The sequence below is a fragment of the Trachurus japonicus genome, chromosome 9, assembly GCF_045865225.1.
Source record: "Trachurus japonicus isolate A0001 chromosome 9, Traja_1.0".
NCBI classification, from domain to species: domain Eukaryota; kingdom Metazoa; phylum Chordata; class Actinopteri; order Carangiformes; family Carangidae; genus Trachurus; species Trachurus japonicus.
The window spans coordinates 21,801,765-21,821,652 of NC_140915.1; the positions used below are offsets into that span (position 1 = coordinate 21,801,765).

At 38.3% G+C, this 19,888-nt stretch overlaps 1 protein-coding gene across 4 annotated transcripts in view; it reads right to left on the bottom strand.

Annotated features, from left to right (window-relative positions):
- The window catches only part of grid2 (glutamate receptor, ionotropic, delta 2), a 506,792-nt gene that overhangs the window by 104,284 nt on the left and 382,620 nt on the right, over positions 1-19,888 (bottom strand). For all 4 annotated transcript variants that reach the window (XR_015036585.1, XR_015036586.1, XM_085786556.1 and 1 more), the window contains exon 9: positions 5,718-5,819. Coding sequence is in view for 2 of the 4 variants with exons in the window: in XM_085786556.1 (XP_085642682.1) it covers positions 5,718-5,819 (102 nt within the window). In the remaining 2 variants the exon portion in view is untranslated. The remainder of the gene's footprint in view (positions 1-5,717; positions 5,820-19,888) is intronic.

Genomic DNA, 19,888 nt, shown 5'->3' on the forward strand with positions numbered 1-19,888 from the left:
CTGGTGATTGAACATCTTGTTTATCATTATCGCCATGGCATTAAAAGCACAGCTTCTGAATTAAAAGTAAACTTTGTGTTTACTGTACTGTACTTGGATTGAGCGTTTCAGTGAGGTTTCTCCTCAGTTCTTCTCTGTTTGATCCACCACTCCCCTTTTCCCTCACCCTCTTTTTCTCTTCTTTAATAAATCCCTATTGATGAGTGAAATGTTTTAGGCCAATATGTCTTGCAGATTTATGAGGGCCCGTGTGCTATTGACTGGATACTGGCTGCACATTAAGTTCACATATACACACACATAGATACACATGGAGGCTCCGGCTATGCATTAACTTGGCGGTTTCTAATCCTTGCTAGCTGCTGCCGTTCAATAAGCTATTAGGCAGTGAGTGGACATGCATGCCAAGTCCCTCTTTCACCACAAGCGTCCATCAATCAAAGCGGGAGTACCCACCAGGACGCACACCTATACATACTGAATAACCTCCCAAGTGCCACTGATTGTTTCCCTATGTGGTTACTTTAACCCTTTATTAAGAAAACACAGCTTTTTGTATAGGGCCCTAAAACTTAGATATTCACCTCTAAGGTAAATGTTTATGTTGGAAGCTAATTTCCAAGCTTAGTCATAAATAGCTGTAATGACATCATTAGAATTGAATTGCCACTGGTGAAGACATCACAGAATTTTTATATTTTTATATTTTATATATTTTTATATTATATTATATCTTATCAATGGTTCTTCCTGCCGACATGAGGGTGAAATTTTTTTTCACTCATTGTTCTGCATCCGAGTGCATTCATGAACTTCATGAATCTTTACCCATTCACTGTGGTATGCAAGGGTTTTAAACATTATATGTTATGTAGGGCTGTCGAAGTTAACGTGTTAATGCATGCAATTCATCTGGACACAACACGTAAAGAAAAGAAAAAGCACGACTAATCATGTCATGTGAATTAGGTAGAGCTTGTCTGTGTCGCCACTAGGTTTGTTGCCCGTCTGCTGAAATACAGTAAAAATCCGTATTTAAGGATTAAATAGCATGTCCCGTTTTGATCAATATGGGACAGGGTTTGTCCCATAGTTTTGTCTTGAATGCAGCATCATCCCACCCACGTTCTGTGAAGACTTGTCCCACTCTGCCCATTAGCCGATAAAACTCAATGCCATGGCTGGTTTGATCAAAGATGAGAGTGGGAAAATTCAAACTCTTGGTTTCACAGTGGCAGGCGAGCTGTAAGCTATGTCCCCGAGTGTTGCCTGTCGTGGGTGTCTGATACATATGTATAAATACATTAATCAAAATATAGTGTTCATATGAATCCTTAAATTCTAATCAATTAATTGTAGGTAGCCAAATAGCATACTTTAATAATATATAGTAAAAAATTGAAGAAAATACAAGCAATATATTATATTTAGTATTTTTATCACGATTAATCACAGAGTAGTATTGCAATAGATCAAGTTAATTTTTTTATTTGTTTGACAGCCCAAATGTGAAACTATCAGAGGGAATATGTTTATCAAGAAATGAAAGAAGAAAATAAGAGAAGGAATGACAAATAGTAAGGCTATCTAATGATCCCTGAAAAACAATGGAGAATGCACACACATCCACAAAATCTAAACACTGCTGTCAGACAAAGAAAGGCATGAAATAGGCAAAACACAAAGTCTGCACACCAGCAGCAGCTCCAAGGACATACCAGTAAGTGATAATGAACAATTACCCTGCTGCTGGTGTGCAGACTTTGTGTTTTACCTATCTATTGATCCCACTCATGGAAAATTGTAGGAATGAGAACAATTCAGCAGATGGTTGATGATGGTTAACAAATAAATTTGGGTTTTTAGAGAATTTAAACTTTGGTACTAAAACATATTAATAAAAACTTACAGTAAGATGCTCCTGCAAAGATTTCATTTTAAAACACAATCAAGCTACCCCCCTTTCATTTATTTTTATTATATTGTTCTCTTTACTGTACACATGCATGTGCACAACACATGACCAACAGCAGCAGAGGCAGCAGCCAATCAATACACAGACAGTGTGTGTGTTTGTGGGGGCTGGAATGTTTTTATATAAATATAATTAATATTGAGAGCATAGTTGGTATTTTTATCTGATTGTGGTATATTGTAGCCAAGGAAGAAGAGCACCTCATGTCACTAGTGTCTACAAGTCATCCAGTGATTTTAGTTAAGCTCTCTGGCAAAGACACAGGTTGTCTGACAGATGTCGTTTTCAAATTTGCTGTACAACCCATGAAAGTTTTCTCTCTTCACTTCTTTAACAAGAACCTGACTTGAACACACCAACAGTTGCTGAATTATTATGGAACTTTTCTTCGTTTTTTACACTCACAATATTGGCAGCATTTTTATCTCTCTGAAACTAACTCAGCAAATCACTGTTTGAATCGAACTGAAGTAATAGTAATAATAGAAAAAAACATTCATTGGTAGAAATATTGCTAATCTATAAAATCTGGTTTAAAGAGTTTAAAGAGTCATGTAAACTAAACACTTCCTTTAGTTCACTGGTCGGTCTTGCTTTGAGCTGCTGGGCTCAATCGATACTCAGTCGATGGTTTCCAGACTAAACCCTTGTAAGGAAAAATTACCTTGTGAGATGTAATCTGGCTTTGTGACGCTAATCTCCCCCTCTTTTTCCTCTGCTGCTATTTTGTCCTCCCTCCTTTTCTCCCACCACTCACCAGCTGTGATATACACAACTGAGCGTCTTTCCACATCACAGCATCCTCTGCCTTCCCTATGACACCTTGTCTCTCGTCACCCTCCCATCTATTGAGGCTGCAGTACAAGTCCTTCTTGTTATTTTTGCAATATTATTTCACATCCCCACATATTCAGCAAACCGTCTCTTCCATTTTCTCTTCATCTTTCCAAAAATACTCCCATCTCTTGTTCCCATCATCCAGCCTCCCCTTCCCTTTCTTCTTTCTACTAATTCCTTGGCACACGTTCATCCCCTGTCTCCTCTTGACTGGAAGTACCACATGCAGTCTCTATGCTGCTTGGGTGTTTTTGGAGACATGACTTGAGAAAGAAACAGCAATTTTCAATAAAGACTCAGTAATGGCATCTGAAGTGCACTCTGAGGGAATGCTGGGAATGACAAGAGGCATGTGGTGATTTGTAGTATGGTGAGCATTTTCAAAACACTCTGTGGATTTGCCTGTGACATCAATGTAAATTAGTGCAATCTGGAAAGCCCTGCCAGTCTTTGCAGAAGATTACATTTCATATTGTTAAAAAAATATATTTTCCTTGGTCTCTGCTTGATTAAGATTGAGAATATGTATAACAAAGCTATAGACAAATAGCGCTCAATAGCAAAATAGCAGTTGTGTACAGGATACAAAGTGTCTGACTAGAATTAATTGCGTTCTAGCCTAAACCGGGGAATGATATACCTGGTAGGCTATACTGTAGATCCTGTTTTTCGGTTTTATTATATATTATTCCCATCATACAGTATAAGACAAACCAATCCTCTTCCCCTTTCAAAAAAACATACAGTAATGTAGTAAAATTTACTCAGAACTTGAGTGTACAGTACTGTCGTAAATTTAGTCTAGAGGCTTGTGATGTTTATTATCCACTGTCTTACCTCTGACATCCAGCTCAGATTGTCTAAGCTAATTGGGAGCTCCCTCATCAGTGACATCTGTGTACACAGTAGCCTCAGGAGTAGTTGTGATAGGCCTTTACTCATGACGCATTGATGTATTATGTGCTGCTGTGACATCACAGGGAAAATGGTTGAGAATTAGGAAGTCTTCACAACAATCGGACCAGTGAATACTGCAGTCTTTTGACCAGTGGGTGATGCCAATTGTACCCTTTCACATTTAAGACAAAATTACAGGCTCAATTCTAGTCGACATTTGTCTATAATTCCACTAGTGGTTTCTGCCACCTTATTTTCATCCAAAGTAAAACTTTAGGTTCATTTGGGAGAAACACTGCTTTCCTTTCATTATCTCGGAAAATGTGAACTCAAGTTAAAAAAGGGACATCTTCTGCCTTTGGCTGCATATTTGGCCTGCTGCAGCTATACCCACAGCTTGCTACTCATAAATGTGGAGTAGAACCAGGGAAATGTGGGTGCACCGCCGAAAAATTAAGGAGCACAGAATATTACAAGAAGATGAAAACTCAGCTGCTGAGATGAATCAAACTAAATTAGGAACATATGCAAGTCCGCAAAAGGTAATTTATAGGCTGTCTGGTTTTCCACCTTCCAAGTCTTACATATAAAGGAAATCAAGTTCCTGTCCAGAGCAGATTGTTAGAAGGTTAATGTTTAAGGCTTGAGATTTCATCTGTACTGCAAATTATCAGTTTGGGTCACCAGAAGCGGTGCACTACCGAGTTCTGCGTAGGAACATAAACACGTAATCATATTGATGTGGCAATTCCCTGGTAACATCCATTTAATAATCAATACAGTCCCTGCTAATCAATGGTATTGATTTAGAGTCATTGGCTGTAATAGTGGTATGATCTCATCATCAATTGACTAATCAATAACTACTCAACAGTAAGGTAGAGAGAACAGAGTGAACATGTCCTCTTCCAGGTTAATGTTTGTGCATGTGCTGGTGCATTTGTGTGTGTACGAGTTCACACTGTACTGTATGTCACTCTGCATTGAGCTACATGAGCGCATTGCACCTTAAAGACAAAACACAAAAAAGGTGGCGACAGAACTATCTGGTCTGTAACACACTCACAGCGCACTCCAATCATTCTCAGAAAACAGAGCACTACATCCAGGCACCACTCTGAACATTATACCTAGCAAGACATCAGTCATCTGGATAACAGACAGACATACGGACACAGACCGGCATTTACACAACCAGAGGACCAGCCAATGAGATGTAGAGGAGCATCATAACACTGAACATGTTATGCAGTTCATCTATGGGTGCGAACCTACACTAGTGATGGGAAGAAGGGCGATATTCAAAAACACTATCCAGATTCTTTTTCCCTTTATGGATGATAAAAATCAAAGGATAGAAAAAATGAGAGACAAAGGGTAGCCTCAAAGATGTCTAGCATTATCTCTTTCTTTTCTGCCTCTCACTTCAAAGACAGGATATAAAGAATTTACAGCAGTGAATCTTTAAAGCACTCATGGGATGTACTCAAATCGATGCTGCAGGCGAGACAGACAGAGCTGCAGTTTCACTATCATCAAGACTCCAACGGCCTCTGCCATCTTGCTGTCAAATGTCAAAATGGAAGCTAATGAAATGATTATTGCTTGGTCCATTAGTAAACTCACCTTGTTTTGTTGTTCTTTGTGTTTCACCCTCTCTCGACTTCTGTCTTTCCTCTCAACAATTTGTCTCTTAAATGTTTGTCAGCTTATTTCGTTCTTTTACATGCTCTCAACCAGATACACCCTACTGTACATTTCCAAAGAGACAGTCGAATGATGAGCAGTAAACTAGACAAAAGGACGGATTTACAATAGAGTTGCAGTGACAAAAGTCCCCTTTTATTGTAAGAGGTGAACAAAATTGGTTTCAAACGGGAGTTGCTGAAACTTTTTTATGGGTGGCAACATGAAATCTTGTGAAATCACAAGACAACAATAACACCAGTAATAATACTAGTAGTAAAACGCAGGCACACATATGGAGACATTGGTACGGTACACTCACCAGAACTGTGACAACTCGTAGCACCACTCCTCTCATGTTATTTTCCAATTTCCTGTCTGTCAGTGTGCCGTTCAAGCCATGAACTGGGTCCCACGTTGCAAGCTGTGCACACAAACAAAGGCGGGAACATAAGAAAAAGATTCACAGACATCTTAGACACCAGGCTGCAGTTTGGGTGTAGAAAAAACTATACTTTAAGTGCATACACATGAAATAAACAGTGAAGATTTAAAAACAATAAACATGGCTTATTGTGCTCAAGAGGGAACATTTACAGCTTTTAACAAAGTCAGAGAAAAACACAAGATGCATTAGCATTTTAAAGTATATTTTTTGGGCATTTATGCCTTTATAGACAGACAGGAAACGGGGAGGCAGAGAGAGGGGGAATGACATGCAGCAAATAGCGCCCGACACGGGACTCGAACCAGGGCCGACTGCAGCGAGGACTATGCCTCTATACATGGGGTGCCCGCTCTAACCACTACGCCACGCGACGCCCCGATGCATTAGCATTTTAGAGGGAAAATATGTTGAAACAAACAGTAATCTAATAACTGTAAAATACAAATATGTATTGATCAACTGAATAATGCATCCCCCACTGCCCTAGTTTCTATTATCTCCCCTTTTATATGTATTTGTATGCATTGTTGAATTGTTTACTGAACACACTAAGGATTATCCCCAGTGCAGTGTCTACAGTGCCTGCAAAAATGACGTTTTTCCTTTATTCAAAAATGCTTTATGAGTCTGACCCAGACTTCTATGTCTGTCAAATTGCATCATAAACTTCCAGTCTTTTCCCGCGGACCACATTATTTAAGTCCCTAACCATATTTTCTTCATCTATGTGCTGCCTTCTGCTTTCAATAAAATATTGTTTTTAGCTTCAAAGATCAAACTAGCCTGGTCTCCCTGTAGAGAAAGAGGCAGTAGGAAAAAAGAAGTGATTTAGCTGTCTGCTATTCAAAGACAAACACACACAAATGCACACACACACGCCGTGATACACACAAAACTGCACGGCATGATTTGTGCTTAGAAGAAAACACAGACACACCAGAGAAGCAGAGGGCATACAGCGGAGGGAAATATGGGATAATCCATTTTTCTAAAGCCTGAAGTTGCTGTTGAATGTGCAGTTCTCTGCCAATTCTGATCAATTCTCTTTTGGGACCAATACTTACAGTATAGCTGAGCTACAGTGGTTTCTCTTTTACGTCATACCGTTTAGTTAACATTTCAAATCCTGTTTCAAGTGCTGTTGGCAGAATAGAAGACAGGCGATTAACTTACTCCTCTGGCAGATTTGCTTTCCTTTGTGCTGTCAAGAGCAGATTTTTGCATTACTTCACCACACTACAGTGTGCTTATAGTGTTGCAGGTAGCCAATGGACAACAGAGAGCGTAAAAATGGCTTTTTGACCCTTCACTTCCTTACCCATGGCTGACCCCTGCAGGTTTTTTTCTTTTCTTATTCTGCCAGATTATACCTCTTCGAGATTGTATAGGAATGCACATTGTTTGACTGACATTTCTTTGATTCCCCTTGCAACAGTTGCAGTGTGAAACATTATAACTTCATCATTCTTATCATTACAGAGTTCAGGGACCTCACATTATCCCCAGCATCGTTTCACCCACCTTCAACCTGATTGTAGGTCTCAGGAGCCAGAATTGGGGAAAAAGATCTGTGAGGGAGTGCAGGGAGCTAAACTTTCTCACTGCTGTTACATTCTAATTATCATTACAATGTTGCTGTAACTTCCAATAATGGAATCGAGAGGTAAGCTGCTTGTCTTTCTGCGTTTATGTAACTCATACAGACACAGCTGGGAGGATTATTTCACATGTTATCCTTGTTTGCAGCCTGGAGGGGGAGATGTGGAGCTAGAATATGAGTCTGACTCCTGTCCCACACAAAACCAAAATCTGAATCCCCTATTTTTGTTCTTTCTCCATTTTATATGCAGAAAACAGAAGCATTTGTAATCTTCTGTTTCTCTGAAGATGAGCCAACTAACTTTGATTTTATAACATAGAAAAACTACTGTTATGTAATTCTTCCCACTACAAACCCAATGTCAATGCAGCCCTTGATCATAGTGCATGAATTTTCAAGTTCTATTCTATATGTACATGTGCTTCCTGTAACCCTTCCTGTCTAAGTGGATAAATGTAGTACAGTACAGTATGTGTCCCAATAGCTATAGACTTTGTTGTGAATATGGGAAAGGGGGTGGATGTAAAGTGAAAAAGATACAAAGGTCTTACAAAGAAGAGACAGGACACAGATGAGGGGGTAAGAGATTACATGAACAAGAGAGAGAGAAGAGAGAAGCAGCAACAGGGAGAGAAGTGAGCAAACAGGAGAGAAACAAGGTGAGCAGAGATGATGTGAGACACTGTTAAAGGTACATTTACAGTGTGCTCGTTCTAATAAGTGCCTGTAAAAATGCATTATGTATAATCAATAAACTCATTAGTGGTGCAGCCACATGCCATCAACTTCCATTCCATATTCACCTGAGCTCACCTCCAAGAAACACAAATCCAGTAACTAATGCCTGCAGCTCAGATTCGAATGGAAATAGCTATATTGTAGACTGGCTAAAATAAATGAAAATTTTAATTTACATTGTTCAATGAGAATCAACTGTCTGTTTATACAGCTGTTTATTAACATTACATAACTCCAACAGGTGTGAATCTCAATACTCGCATGGCATTGATTCATGATGACACTGTGACATTACCTAACCTGGTAACAGGTACATACACACGCGCACGCACACGCACTCTACTGTACACAGAATAAGATCAATAAAACAAACCTAAGAAAAAGTAAAAACATTATCTCTATTCAAATCTAGCCTGGTTGAAGAGAAAGAATGCTGAAACCAGGATCAGGGGAAGTATTTGACGGTTTGACTATTTGACTGAAAAGGGAGCAGCAATAATGGAGCTTATTTAAGGGCAAAGCCCAAAAGAAAAAGTAAAAGTCAGTCAAATGTAAGTACAGTAAGTGAACCGTAGCAAAGCACCTGCCACTGCACACTGTATTTCAGGCTTGTACTAAGCTGTCTAGCTATATGGCACTATATGGCACAATATTTATATTTTAAGCCAGTTTGAACTGACACTGATAAGACTAAGAGATAATGACAAAGTTAGAATTTTTATTTTTTTGTGCCCTTAGAAGAAAAAAACTGCTTTCTGCTGGCATGTTACCCTTAAGCAAGGCACTTTATATTGATTACTCTGGACTGCATGAATAAAACAAAAGTTCTTCAAATGCTACCTTGAAACTATGGTGGTCTCTAATGCCCACTGCACCAGTTATCAGTCAATAAAAAAACAAACAAAACAAAACAAAAATAATAATAAAAAAAACACCTGTTTGAGCTTTTGTTGAGGTGCTGAATCCCTTAACCACAGTGGTCGAAGCTAAAACTGCACTTTGAGAGTGTGAAAAGAGAATATGAATGAATGAATGATGAATATGAATACTGAAAATAGATTCCGAAATGAACATTTCGCAGTGGCCCATAACGAGGGTAGTATGTGCTGCATCCCCCACTAAATACATTAGCCATTAAGACAGAAGAAAAACTGAGAAGTCACGTGGGTAAGACAAAGATGGCATAGGGAGGAGGCTCAAAGCACAATTTAATTAAAGGAGCATCCTGAAACCTCAATGATGTGTTGCAATGAGTAGATATGTAATGTAGCAGAGCAACAAATATCCTTTGTGTACAGTACATTGCTATTTTTTAAATGATAACCTCAGTGCTATGTCAAAAACTCCTGCACCCAGTACATGCCTAATATTTCAAATGTTTGTTGCAAAAATATTTTAAAGGAAAATATCACAAACCTGTTTAGCACATGTTATTAGACAAATACTAAATCCTTTTAAATGTAAAAAAAAAACACCCCAAAAACTCGAGAAAACAGACCAGTGTTAAGGGCATGCAAGCACAAAGACTTCCCTCAGCTCTGGCAACCAAACATGAATATCATAAAAGATGGAAATGTAGGCTTTACTTGGAAGGAAATTGTATTGTTAGTGTATGATGTATTATGCGTGGGATGTGATAAGAAAATGAAAATAAACATATGGGGGAAAGAAATGATGAGAAACCCGTCAGTCAACATCATGGAGCACTACAGTAATCATAGAGCCTATCAATCAGGCTCATTCACACACGTTTAAAAACCAAAACACACACATGCACACGCAAGTACATTATGCATTAAAGGCATATCTAATTTCACTCTCCCACTCTCACTATGAATTGGCCATGATATATTGAGGATTTTGAATGGAACGGTTCAATGACTAAATGAGTCACTGCTTGTCTCGGATTTTTGTGGTTTTGAAAGCCCAATTTCCTCAGGTGCGGAAGGTGAACATTAAGATTATTATCCAAATTGCTCTTCGTAAACATTGACTGAACAGCATTTCCTTAGCTCAACTGTAGTCAACAATGCAGTGCAGTTATCAACAGGAGTACAGATCATTTTAGACACAATTTCTTTCATTTTCACTTAATTATTTAGCAATAGCTAAAAACAGTTTTAAGTTTAATGTCTGGTTCTCTCAGACTAGAAAGATGATGTTTCATGACTCTTTGCATCTCTGCAATGTGAATAAAATGCTATTACTTATACTCGTTAAGATTCTGCTTAAATTATACTTAGAAAATACAATATTACTTTTCTATTTTTCTGTCCATAATAGGTTACTTACTGCACTGAACATTGTAGTAATCTCTAGATGACCACCAACTAAACTGAACTTCTATTCTAATTCTTTTTATTCGCAATGAAACCCATAAATTATTTAATGACCATTAACATATCCCAAATAGTTACATTTCAGATCATTTTACAAATGTGCATCGGTTTAGTTGAATTATTAGTAGAGATAAACAATGGATGAGGTAGAGGAAAGACAAAAAAACAAAATTGGCTGGGCTACATTATCTGAATATCAATATTTTCACTCTTTATTTATATTGTTTTGACTTTCAGTTAGCAGGAGAGTGTGGGGGCAGTTTTCTATGTGTGCGTGTGTACATGCACATATGAGTCAGACACTAAAATGGCAGCCTGGCAAGCACAGAGGGCCATTGCCTCTGCTTATCACCACAGCTCCAGATAAGGGTTCATTTCCCCCTAACAGTATGAAATATGTGTGTGTGTGTGTGTGTGTGTGTGTGTGTGTGTGTGTGTGTGTGTGTGTGTGTGTGTGTGTGCGCGCGTTAAGTAAATGGCCCACTGTGTCTCGACTGGTACAATGTAGACTCAGGCTTCAAAACACTGCTATTAGCATCCCACAATGCTTTTCTTTCTATCTCTACTTTCCTTTCTTTACAAGTGCATTATTCCCCCTTGTATATATGGAACTCTCTACATGTCTCACTGCACCTACTTTCTTTTCAACATTTGGTTATTTAATAACATAAATCGGATTTACAGACCGTTAAAGCACACAGTGCTTTATGTAAGCAGGCCTACACCTTGACCTGATAATTAATCAACATGAATAATAGAACAATATATAGATATGCCACCAAATTATTTTGTCATGTAATGGTTATCGTGTGTCTTATAGTATTGTTATTACATTGTTATATTGTCACTTTCACTATAGTTATGAGTGATCAAAACCTTGAAATATCCATTATAGTTTTTATAAACTGTAACACTGATCCAAACAATCACCTCAGTCTCAAGTCTGAATTCACTGCATGTAGCAGTATTTATTTTTTTTACTTATAGGCTAAGTCCCTAATAAATACAGTTGATTACCAAGTTAAGATATTGTTAAGTTAATTAGTTTCATTAGCCACATTGATTGATTTCAAAGTTGCTCTAACCTTGAGTTCAAAATTCAAAGAGTAGTGTACCACATGGCTGTGTGAAGCAAAACAACTGCTCCATACACTCTTACCCGTACTAAATCAAAGTAGACGTGTGCACACATACACATTCGTACATGCTGAAGCTAAACCAAAGAGAATGACTGTTCAACTAATGGCAAAAGCCTTACTACATAAGATATCTTGGATCTGACCAAACCATCTAACACCAAGTCAACAATTCACATAGAAATGGAGACAAAATGGGAAGAAGTCACACTGGCGGCGGTCAGTTAATATAGATGTGAAATTCAAATGAAATGCCAAGAGGATGTGCATTTGTAACTTATGGTACTTCTAATTTTGGGCAACATATGCCACGCCTCACCAAGGATTTCCTGTATATCAAAGAAAGTGCTTTGACATTTTTGAAAAGGTTAGGGGTAGGGCCACTGGCATTTTACACATATACTGGCAAGCTCACTGTCCACTGCTCTGGAGATAATAGCGTATTCCGTTATATACAGTATTAAATTGTGGGTTCACCTCAGGTATGCTTAAGATTAAAAAAAGATGTTAAAAAAATGCATAATAGAGAAATGCTAAGTTATAACTTATTCTAAGAATATTTCAAGAGGGAAAACACAAGTAGGCAGTAGTTGCACTAAAATCCTGTAACGTAGGATAAACTTTACACTTTCAAAACATTTGAAATTATCAAACAAAGTTTAAGAGCAATACATTAAAAAGAAAATAAAACTCAATTATATGCGGTTCTAGAGATTATCAAACCTCAGCGATAAAAAAAGGAGCTCTCCCAAAGCTAGACTTCTATGAATAGTCTATTATGGTCTGTAAAGCCATCAAGAAATGTGGGCATTAAAATGTTTTTACTAGCATCATTTGTGTTCCTTTTTTGCAGTCATTAGAAACATCCCGACTAATGTGATGGCAATAAGCTGAAAAACAATACAACGTAGCATTGGTAAATTGTAGCTTTAATGTTTTATGTGGTTCTCAGGGGGAATTACTGTTGCATCTGTAAGAACAAACAGATATTCAAGCCAACAATATGATACGAATAAGTGTTGATTTATTCATATCACTCTCACTCGCAGCTGATGTTGTCATTTTGCAGAAGTGATAAGGGATATTTTGTCTATCTCACAGCAGGGCATTACGTTTTTTTTTTCATCACAACTTGATGTTGTTCATTGTTTCCTCTAGTCATTTGTTCTCATTAACGTCCCCCCCCATGTTGCCTCTTTCCTTTAGGGAGCTCAGAATGGGAATGATGGTTTGTACCAGTGGGATATCAACCTTCGTTTTCTGAATATAATATACCTGCTTTTAATAGTGAATCAGTGTTGATATGATGAGAAAAAATTTTTGAAAAGATTGGTTGGATAAAAAATATGATGCGAAGATCATGGCTCAAGGTCAACACAGTCACAAAAACTGACAAAAGTGTGTGTATTTCAGCACTGTTTTGTCATGGTGACTTGACAAGCAGCCTATAACACTAAAACACTGAGTATAATCACCTTTCTCACCTCCAGCCTCATCATGATTGCCTTACACTACAACACACACGCACTTAGAGGGACATGAAACCACACACATTTAAAAGTAATTGGACCATCGAAGGGTTCCGTGTGGTGGTCTGAAGAGTCATTTGCTGTTACAACAAACCCTTCTACAGACATCACCCACAAATCCTACACACAGACACACACACTGACACATTTAGAGGAATACAAACCACACGCATCACAACAGAGACACAATCAAACAGCATGTAGGTATCCTCTAGTCTAAATGGCCTCTCACAATCACTGAGGGGTGTTTTGAGGCTTCATGAATTTCTCACTTTCCCTCCCTGTGGCAAACACATCAACGCACACTGTGCAACAAACTGTGGCTTTTGGTCTGAATGTGACATGCATGAGTTGTAGCTATTGGAAACTGAAATCTGTAGCAGAGATTAGCAGCTGTAACAAAAATCCATATGCACTGGAAGTTGGTAAAAGTCAAACTTATGGAAAAGTATGAATAGATGTCAGAAATTCTGTCCTATCCTGCCTTAAATTACAGCTGGTAGACAAAAAAATCAACTCCCCATGAAATTGGACTCGGGCAATTGCTGTATTAGCTCCTGCACTTCTCACCCCACATCACGAGCTCCACCAGCGGAGGGAGAGATTTGATTTTGGGTTTTGTAATGCACTGCAATATTAAATTGTTAGTGTAGAATACTCTGCTCGTATCTGCTTACCCATCACCAAAAGCTAGAAAACTATTATGATTTTTTTTATTCCTCCATTTACAAACGATCTGTTTTCTCTTTGTGAACCTTGTTTCATCTGCCAAACGCTGGTGTTTCTCTGCCTCTGTCGCACTCCTTCTGCTGTCTCTGCCAAACACTCATATGTCTGCTGCTGCAGTAAAGAGACAGTAGCCAGGCACGAACACAGACAAGCTGCTGAGCAGTTCCACCACTCCTCTCTCCTACTCCCTCCCCCATTTCCCCACACCCTCCACGTCCTCCTCCGCTTCCTCCCCTGCTGATGGAGCAACATGTGTGTCAGTGAAGTCTCCGAACAGCTTGCACCCCAGGCCTGGTCTTTCTCTCCTCTCTCCTTTCTCCTCCTTCAGCTCCTCCTTCAATCGCTTTTCCAGTTCTCTTCAGCTCCACAAACCTCCCTCCCTCTCCCTCTCTCTATCATCTAACAGAGAGGGGACAGCTTGTTGCAGCAAGCAGTCCACGCTGCACTAATATCAGTGCTCTGCACCAATGGCTGCCTAATCTCCACCTTCTAGTTTGTGTGCCCATCCACTCTGCTCCCTCTGTGAAAAGTAGTTCCTCTCCTAGCATGTACCGTAGGTATTCTATTCTATTGTGCTGTTTGAAGTATGCCCACTTATCTCACGCATCTCTCATCCATATCTGTCTCTCAAATAACAATAGTACACAGACTCTGATCTCTTACAGTAATCCCTCCTCCTCTGACTCACTCTTTTTATTTGATAGTTTTGTTCTAAACTGTTGGTATCATGAAATTATAAAATATAGAAAAGCATGTCCTATTAAAATCATTGTGTCTTTGATGAGACTACTACCTGGAAAGCAATTATACTTGAAAAACCCACTTAGGCAAGTTCTGCCCAGCTGCCTTGTTCCCTAATAGAATTGGATTTCAGGAAAACAATTACAAAGGAAAAAGAAGTATTGCTGGCAAATTGCTGATAAACTGTGTAATATGTAAGCTAATAATGTAAAAGGGAAACATGGTGAATTAGAAAAGGCTCATTTTTTTCCAGCAGGGTTGCATCATCTGTTCAATGCACAGAGGAAATCAATTTGCAGTTTTAAAACTCAAATTTTAAAAGCTCAACCGCAGAGGACGAACACAAACATTTATGAAAACAGATAAAATGTTTAGGCCTGTGAACATCTTCAGCTAAGGGAATGTTTATATTCACCAGTATATTGTCTGAACAAAAACAATAAATATTAAAACCTTGTAAATCCTACAAATCTTAGTATAAATTTGGAATCAAAAACAGGTCATTAGAATTAAAAGCACCTACTCATTTCACACACTTACAGAAGGCTTGTCTCATATTTGCACATTCACAGCACATACACATAGACTGTATCTTTAACTAAATGTGCATAAGTACACTCACACATTTAAAGAGGATGGAAAAACAGGGGGGAGGGGAGAGTTCAAACTGGAGGAGATTCCAAATTCAGCGGAGGATACTGAAAACTAATATTCATTTCTGAGGTTGCATGGAACACTATGTACACTATGAAACATGGTGTGTATATGAGGACCAGTGAATAAGAATCACTCTTCTGAACAGGTCCTTGCCTCTCAAAACAAATCACCATGGATACTTTTAGTGTTGTTCAATCATTTATCAGCATTTGGAGAAACTCCAGAAGGTACTGTAACATAAAATTGAATAATAAATGGCACTTTGCTTTCAAAGGAGAGTTACGCTCATTTTCAGCAACTCTGATTGGAACAGCCAATCAGAAAGCAAAGAAGGGACTCTTTTGATAAAGGGGGAGACTATGCTGTAATTTAATATCTGATAAGTGGTCAATTTCTTTATAAATGATCAAATATTACTGGATATTTACATATGAAAATAAAATGACTTCATACGTCTAAACACTACTGAGCTCTTCCCAGGATGTCATTGCTTTGAAATGTTATACACATGGATGATTATTATTATATTTTTGTCCTATTCATTTCAACATTTATTTACTGGGTAACCTGTTTAAAATAAAGAAACAGTTGGCACTATATTTCTTGAAACAATGCTTTTGACTTTATTGACGTGCCAACCTGTACACTGTGCCTATTCTTTTGTCTTTGACTAAAAAATTGTTAGACAGCAGGAGAAAGTTACTTGAAATGTTTTCCCTGCAACTCTGGACATGTCGCTTACACAGCACCAATTGCCAGAATAGATTTGTACATAAGTCTGTCGGTGAGCTCTCATGAGCCGACTCGACCGGATTCTTTTGCACCCTCTTCTGCTTTGTGATGTCTTAGAATAGAGAGAGAAGGTTCACTGATTATCTCCTCCTTACTGATTGAAGATGGGCTAATCAGTATGTTCTCCCACTACAGTGCTTGATTGTAAATGAAAACCTACCTAATTTGGCTCCAGCAAGTACTCCAACCTAAATCACAGTATATGTCGATTGTCCCTACCCTCGGATATGAGAAATAGGTATCTCTCCAATATCACCTGGTTGAGAAGGCTTTTGAAATTCAAATTGCATATAGATACGAGGCATGTTTGAACAGCCTGTCCAAAAAACATATTTTTTGCTATTCTATTCTATTCTCTTGCAATATGATTCTTTGTTATTAATAACTGTGTAATTAATTTGGTGGAACACTTAATTATTGATATTCTTTGGTACCCACAAATGTTTATTTTTGCCTGATACTAAGGTATCACCAGTAGTAAGATTGTATGTGTTTGTAATAGAGGAAGGATGTGCATATAAAAATAAAATTTTGGTACATTTTACATTTGCATATTGAATTGATGATAAAGAAGATTAAAACTAAACACAAAATAACAGACAGAGCTATTGTGTGTTGATAGCAGATGTAGAGGTCAGGGCCTGATGTAGTACATTTGATTATTATATGCTGGATCACACACTTTCATTCTCTCTCCCTCTTACACACACACAAACACGCTCCTTCTCCCTTTAACGCAGCAGTCTATATAAACCGATCATTACAAGAGTGACAACAACAAGCTCTGTTCTGATTTCCCTGATGAGCTGCAAGCTGTTTTATTGCTAGCTTGAATTGCTTGGAAGATATGTGTGTGTATGGGTGCTATGGAAGGTTGTGTTTTGGTCTATGTTCATTAAATTCAAACTTTCTGCGTTTAAGTGTTTTTAAACACCAAACTTTAAATGAGTAAATAACTTAATAATTAAACTGTATTATCATTTAATTTAGTGTGCGTCTGTTTTTAATTGAATAAAAAGCAAACGTTTTATCAATTATGGTCTTAATAAATGAAAATCATGAACGCAATGCAGTTCAGTGAACATCTCTTTGCAAATGGGAATAAATTTGTTTGTGTAAAACTAAACTTAATAAAGGTGTTCCAAGGACACCTCATCTGAAATAAATGCATTAACAAATTAATGATAAGGCGTTTACATAATTTGTGTGTTTATCTCTGTATGGTTATTGTGTTTACATTCTGCATTCTTTTGAATTGGAATTGAGAAAAAAGAAAAAGAGGCAGACAGAAACCGAGTGAGAACCAGACAGCAGACAGTGAGAGACCTGGGAAAAGAAAACACAGGAGGTAAGCCATTTGTTCATGTTCATGTTCTCTGTCACTGCTTTTACTCCTCCCACAGGGAAACGAGGGGAGAGATGTCAGACGGTATGGTATGATGACGACAAAATTGATGGAAGAGTGCTGAAAGGTTGAGGATTCAGTGGGGAAGTGTGACCTGAGAGGGGTTACCTACAAAGTTCTTCGACAGAGTTAACGAGAGGAAAAGTTCTCAACTATTTGTCTGTTGTCTCCTTTGTCACCCTGCCTCCCTCGCCTTTCCATCATTTCTCACGTCTGTCTGGTACTTTGGGATAAATGCGGTCAGGCAGGCATGCAGTATGACTCTATTTAAGTCTTTAGGTCTCGCACACTCTCACACTTGCATACATTCTCTCTCAGGGAGGCATGAATTACCTTGCTCAAGTGTGGTGGTGTATATAATATTTCAACCTATGTCTTGGTGTGTGCTGTCTCTCTCCTGGTATATTTGCTTAGCAAGACTTTGCACACATATCGCAGAGGAAGCATGCAGGCAGAGACAACACAGAGCTGAAAATGTATGCAAACCTACACATACTGAACCCGCCATCACACGAATACACACACATATGCACAGGCTGACATGAGAATGCATTTAAAGATGAACAAGATAATCCATAGGGACTGTTGAGTGAAGTTAAGCACAGCAGGAATTATCTAAAGTCGTTAAATACCACTGGGTTATAAATAATACATGCACATACATGTGGGGTTTGAAATTATACATGCACATAACGTATGTGGCAAGATAATGGGATGAAATGTAAAATTTGCCTGGGAATTGTAGATTCAAACCAGAGGCAACATGTTTAACATGATTATACTTTTGTTCTCATAACCCTTTTTAATCAAGTTCAAAATTCAGCTACACACAGGTGATTCGTTTAACAGAAAAATTACAGCATCTATTTCGATTGTCACTAAAACGTTGTGGATCACTGTCCGAGAAGAGCAGAGAACCATAATCCTAAGGAAGCCTTTTTGCAGCTTCTAAAGCTCACTGGTATGGATTTCAATTTCTTTATTCTCATCTTTTTTTTTCAGTCACCATTATACTAGTCGACTGTACATTGAAAAGGTGATTCAATTTTTTTTTTTTTTAAGAAAAAAGATAACAGGCCACAGCAGGCAGAGTCACTAAAAATAAATATGGTTGGTTGGTTGGTTGGTTGGTTTACTTTATTAATCCCTCTGAAGGGGAATTGATTGTCACTCTGTACGCACAACATCCAACACACAATACTACGAAGATGTATAAAACTGCATAAGATGTAGGAAGCCAATGTGTAACACACAGAACTGGCCCAGATTCATTGTGGCTCTACAGTAGTTTTCTACACCAAAGGTGCTACAACAGGCATTTTACTGCATTTAGTTCAAAGGTGAGGAAACAAATTTTCTCACTGCAATATTTGTTGCAGTTTGTATCATCTCCTATCTTCATTATAACTTCTAGATTGTAAAATGTGAATCATTTCCTTTCATAAAAGGCTTTGTTTAAGAAAAGAAAACATTTTAGAAATGTGTTAAATTTTAAATCGCAGTTGCATACAATCTCAAACAAAATCTCAAGTTCTGCATTTTAAGGCAGTTAGAGACTGTACGAAATAGAAACTTACACCCAACAAATACATTTTGAGAACTTCAGCTGAGGTCATTGTTAACCAGTGTGTCAGTCAGGCTGACAATCAGTCTGTTGACCCAATGCATTGACCAGTCAGTCAGCTACACGGTGAGCTGGTCACAGTCAGTCTGTAAGTGTGACTTAGTTGTTAAAATCTTGACAGGTCTGGTAGACAGCTGACTGCTTTGTGTCGTGAACTGTACCTCTGAAGAAATGGACACTGACATCTCTGCTCTGTAAGACTATGAGAGAGTGTACACTGCACGTGTGGACGGTTAGGGGCTGTTTTGCAGCCGTTCTGGCAGCAGGATACACTTGGCACCCTTCACTTCTCAGCTGTCCAACACTCTCAAACACACACACAAAGACACATTCAGTCCTGTCACCCGTCACTTTGATTCCTGTTGTTCACAGAGGGCCTGTCTCTGAGGCTGGTATATCCAAAAGCAGTCGTTTTGTTGCATTTACACACGTCTTGACCTCTCCAGTAAACTGACACTCATCTAGCAGGGAGAGACAACAGGCAAAAACAGCAAAGGCAGCAGAGATAGAGAGGTTGGAACGGACAACACAGAAATGAATGAATAGATATAGATCATCATTGATATGCAGCAACAAAGAGTAATTTCCTCTACACTCAAAAATTAGGTTAAAAAACCACTTGCAACAACAATACCACAAGGCAGCTAGGAGGAGATAAAGTCAAACTAGTGTGGTATAAAAGGGCAGATCCACCTTTTCACATCAAAACAGAATTAGATTCACAGCACATCATGCTCATCTCTTTGTTCTCACCT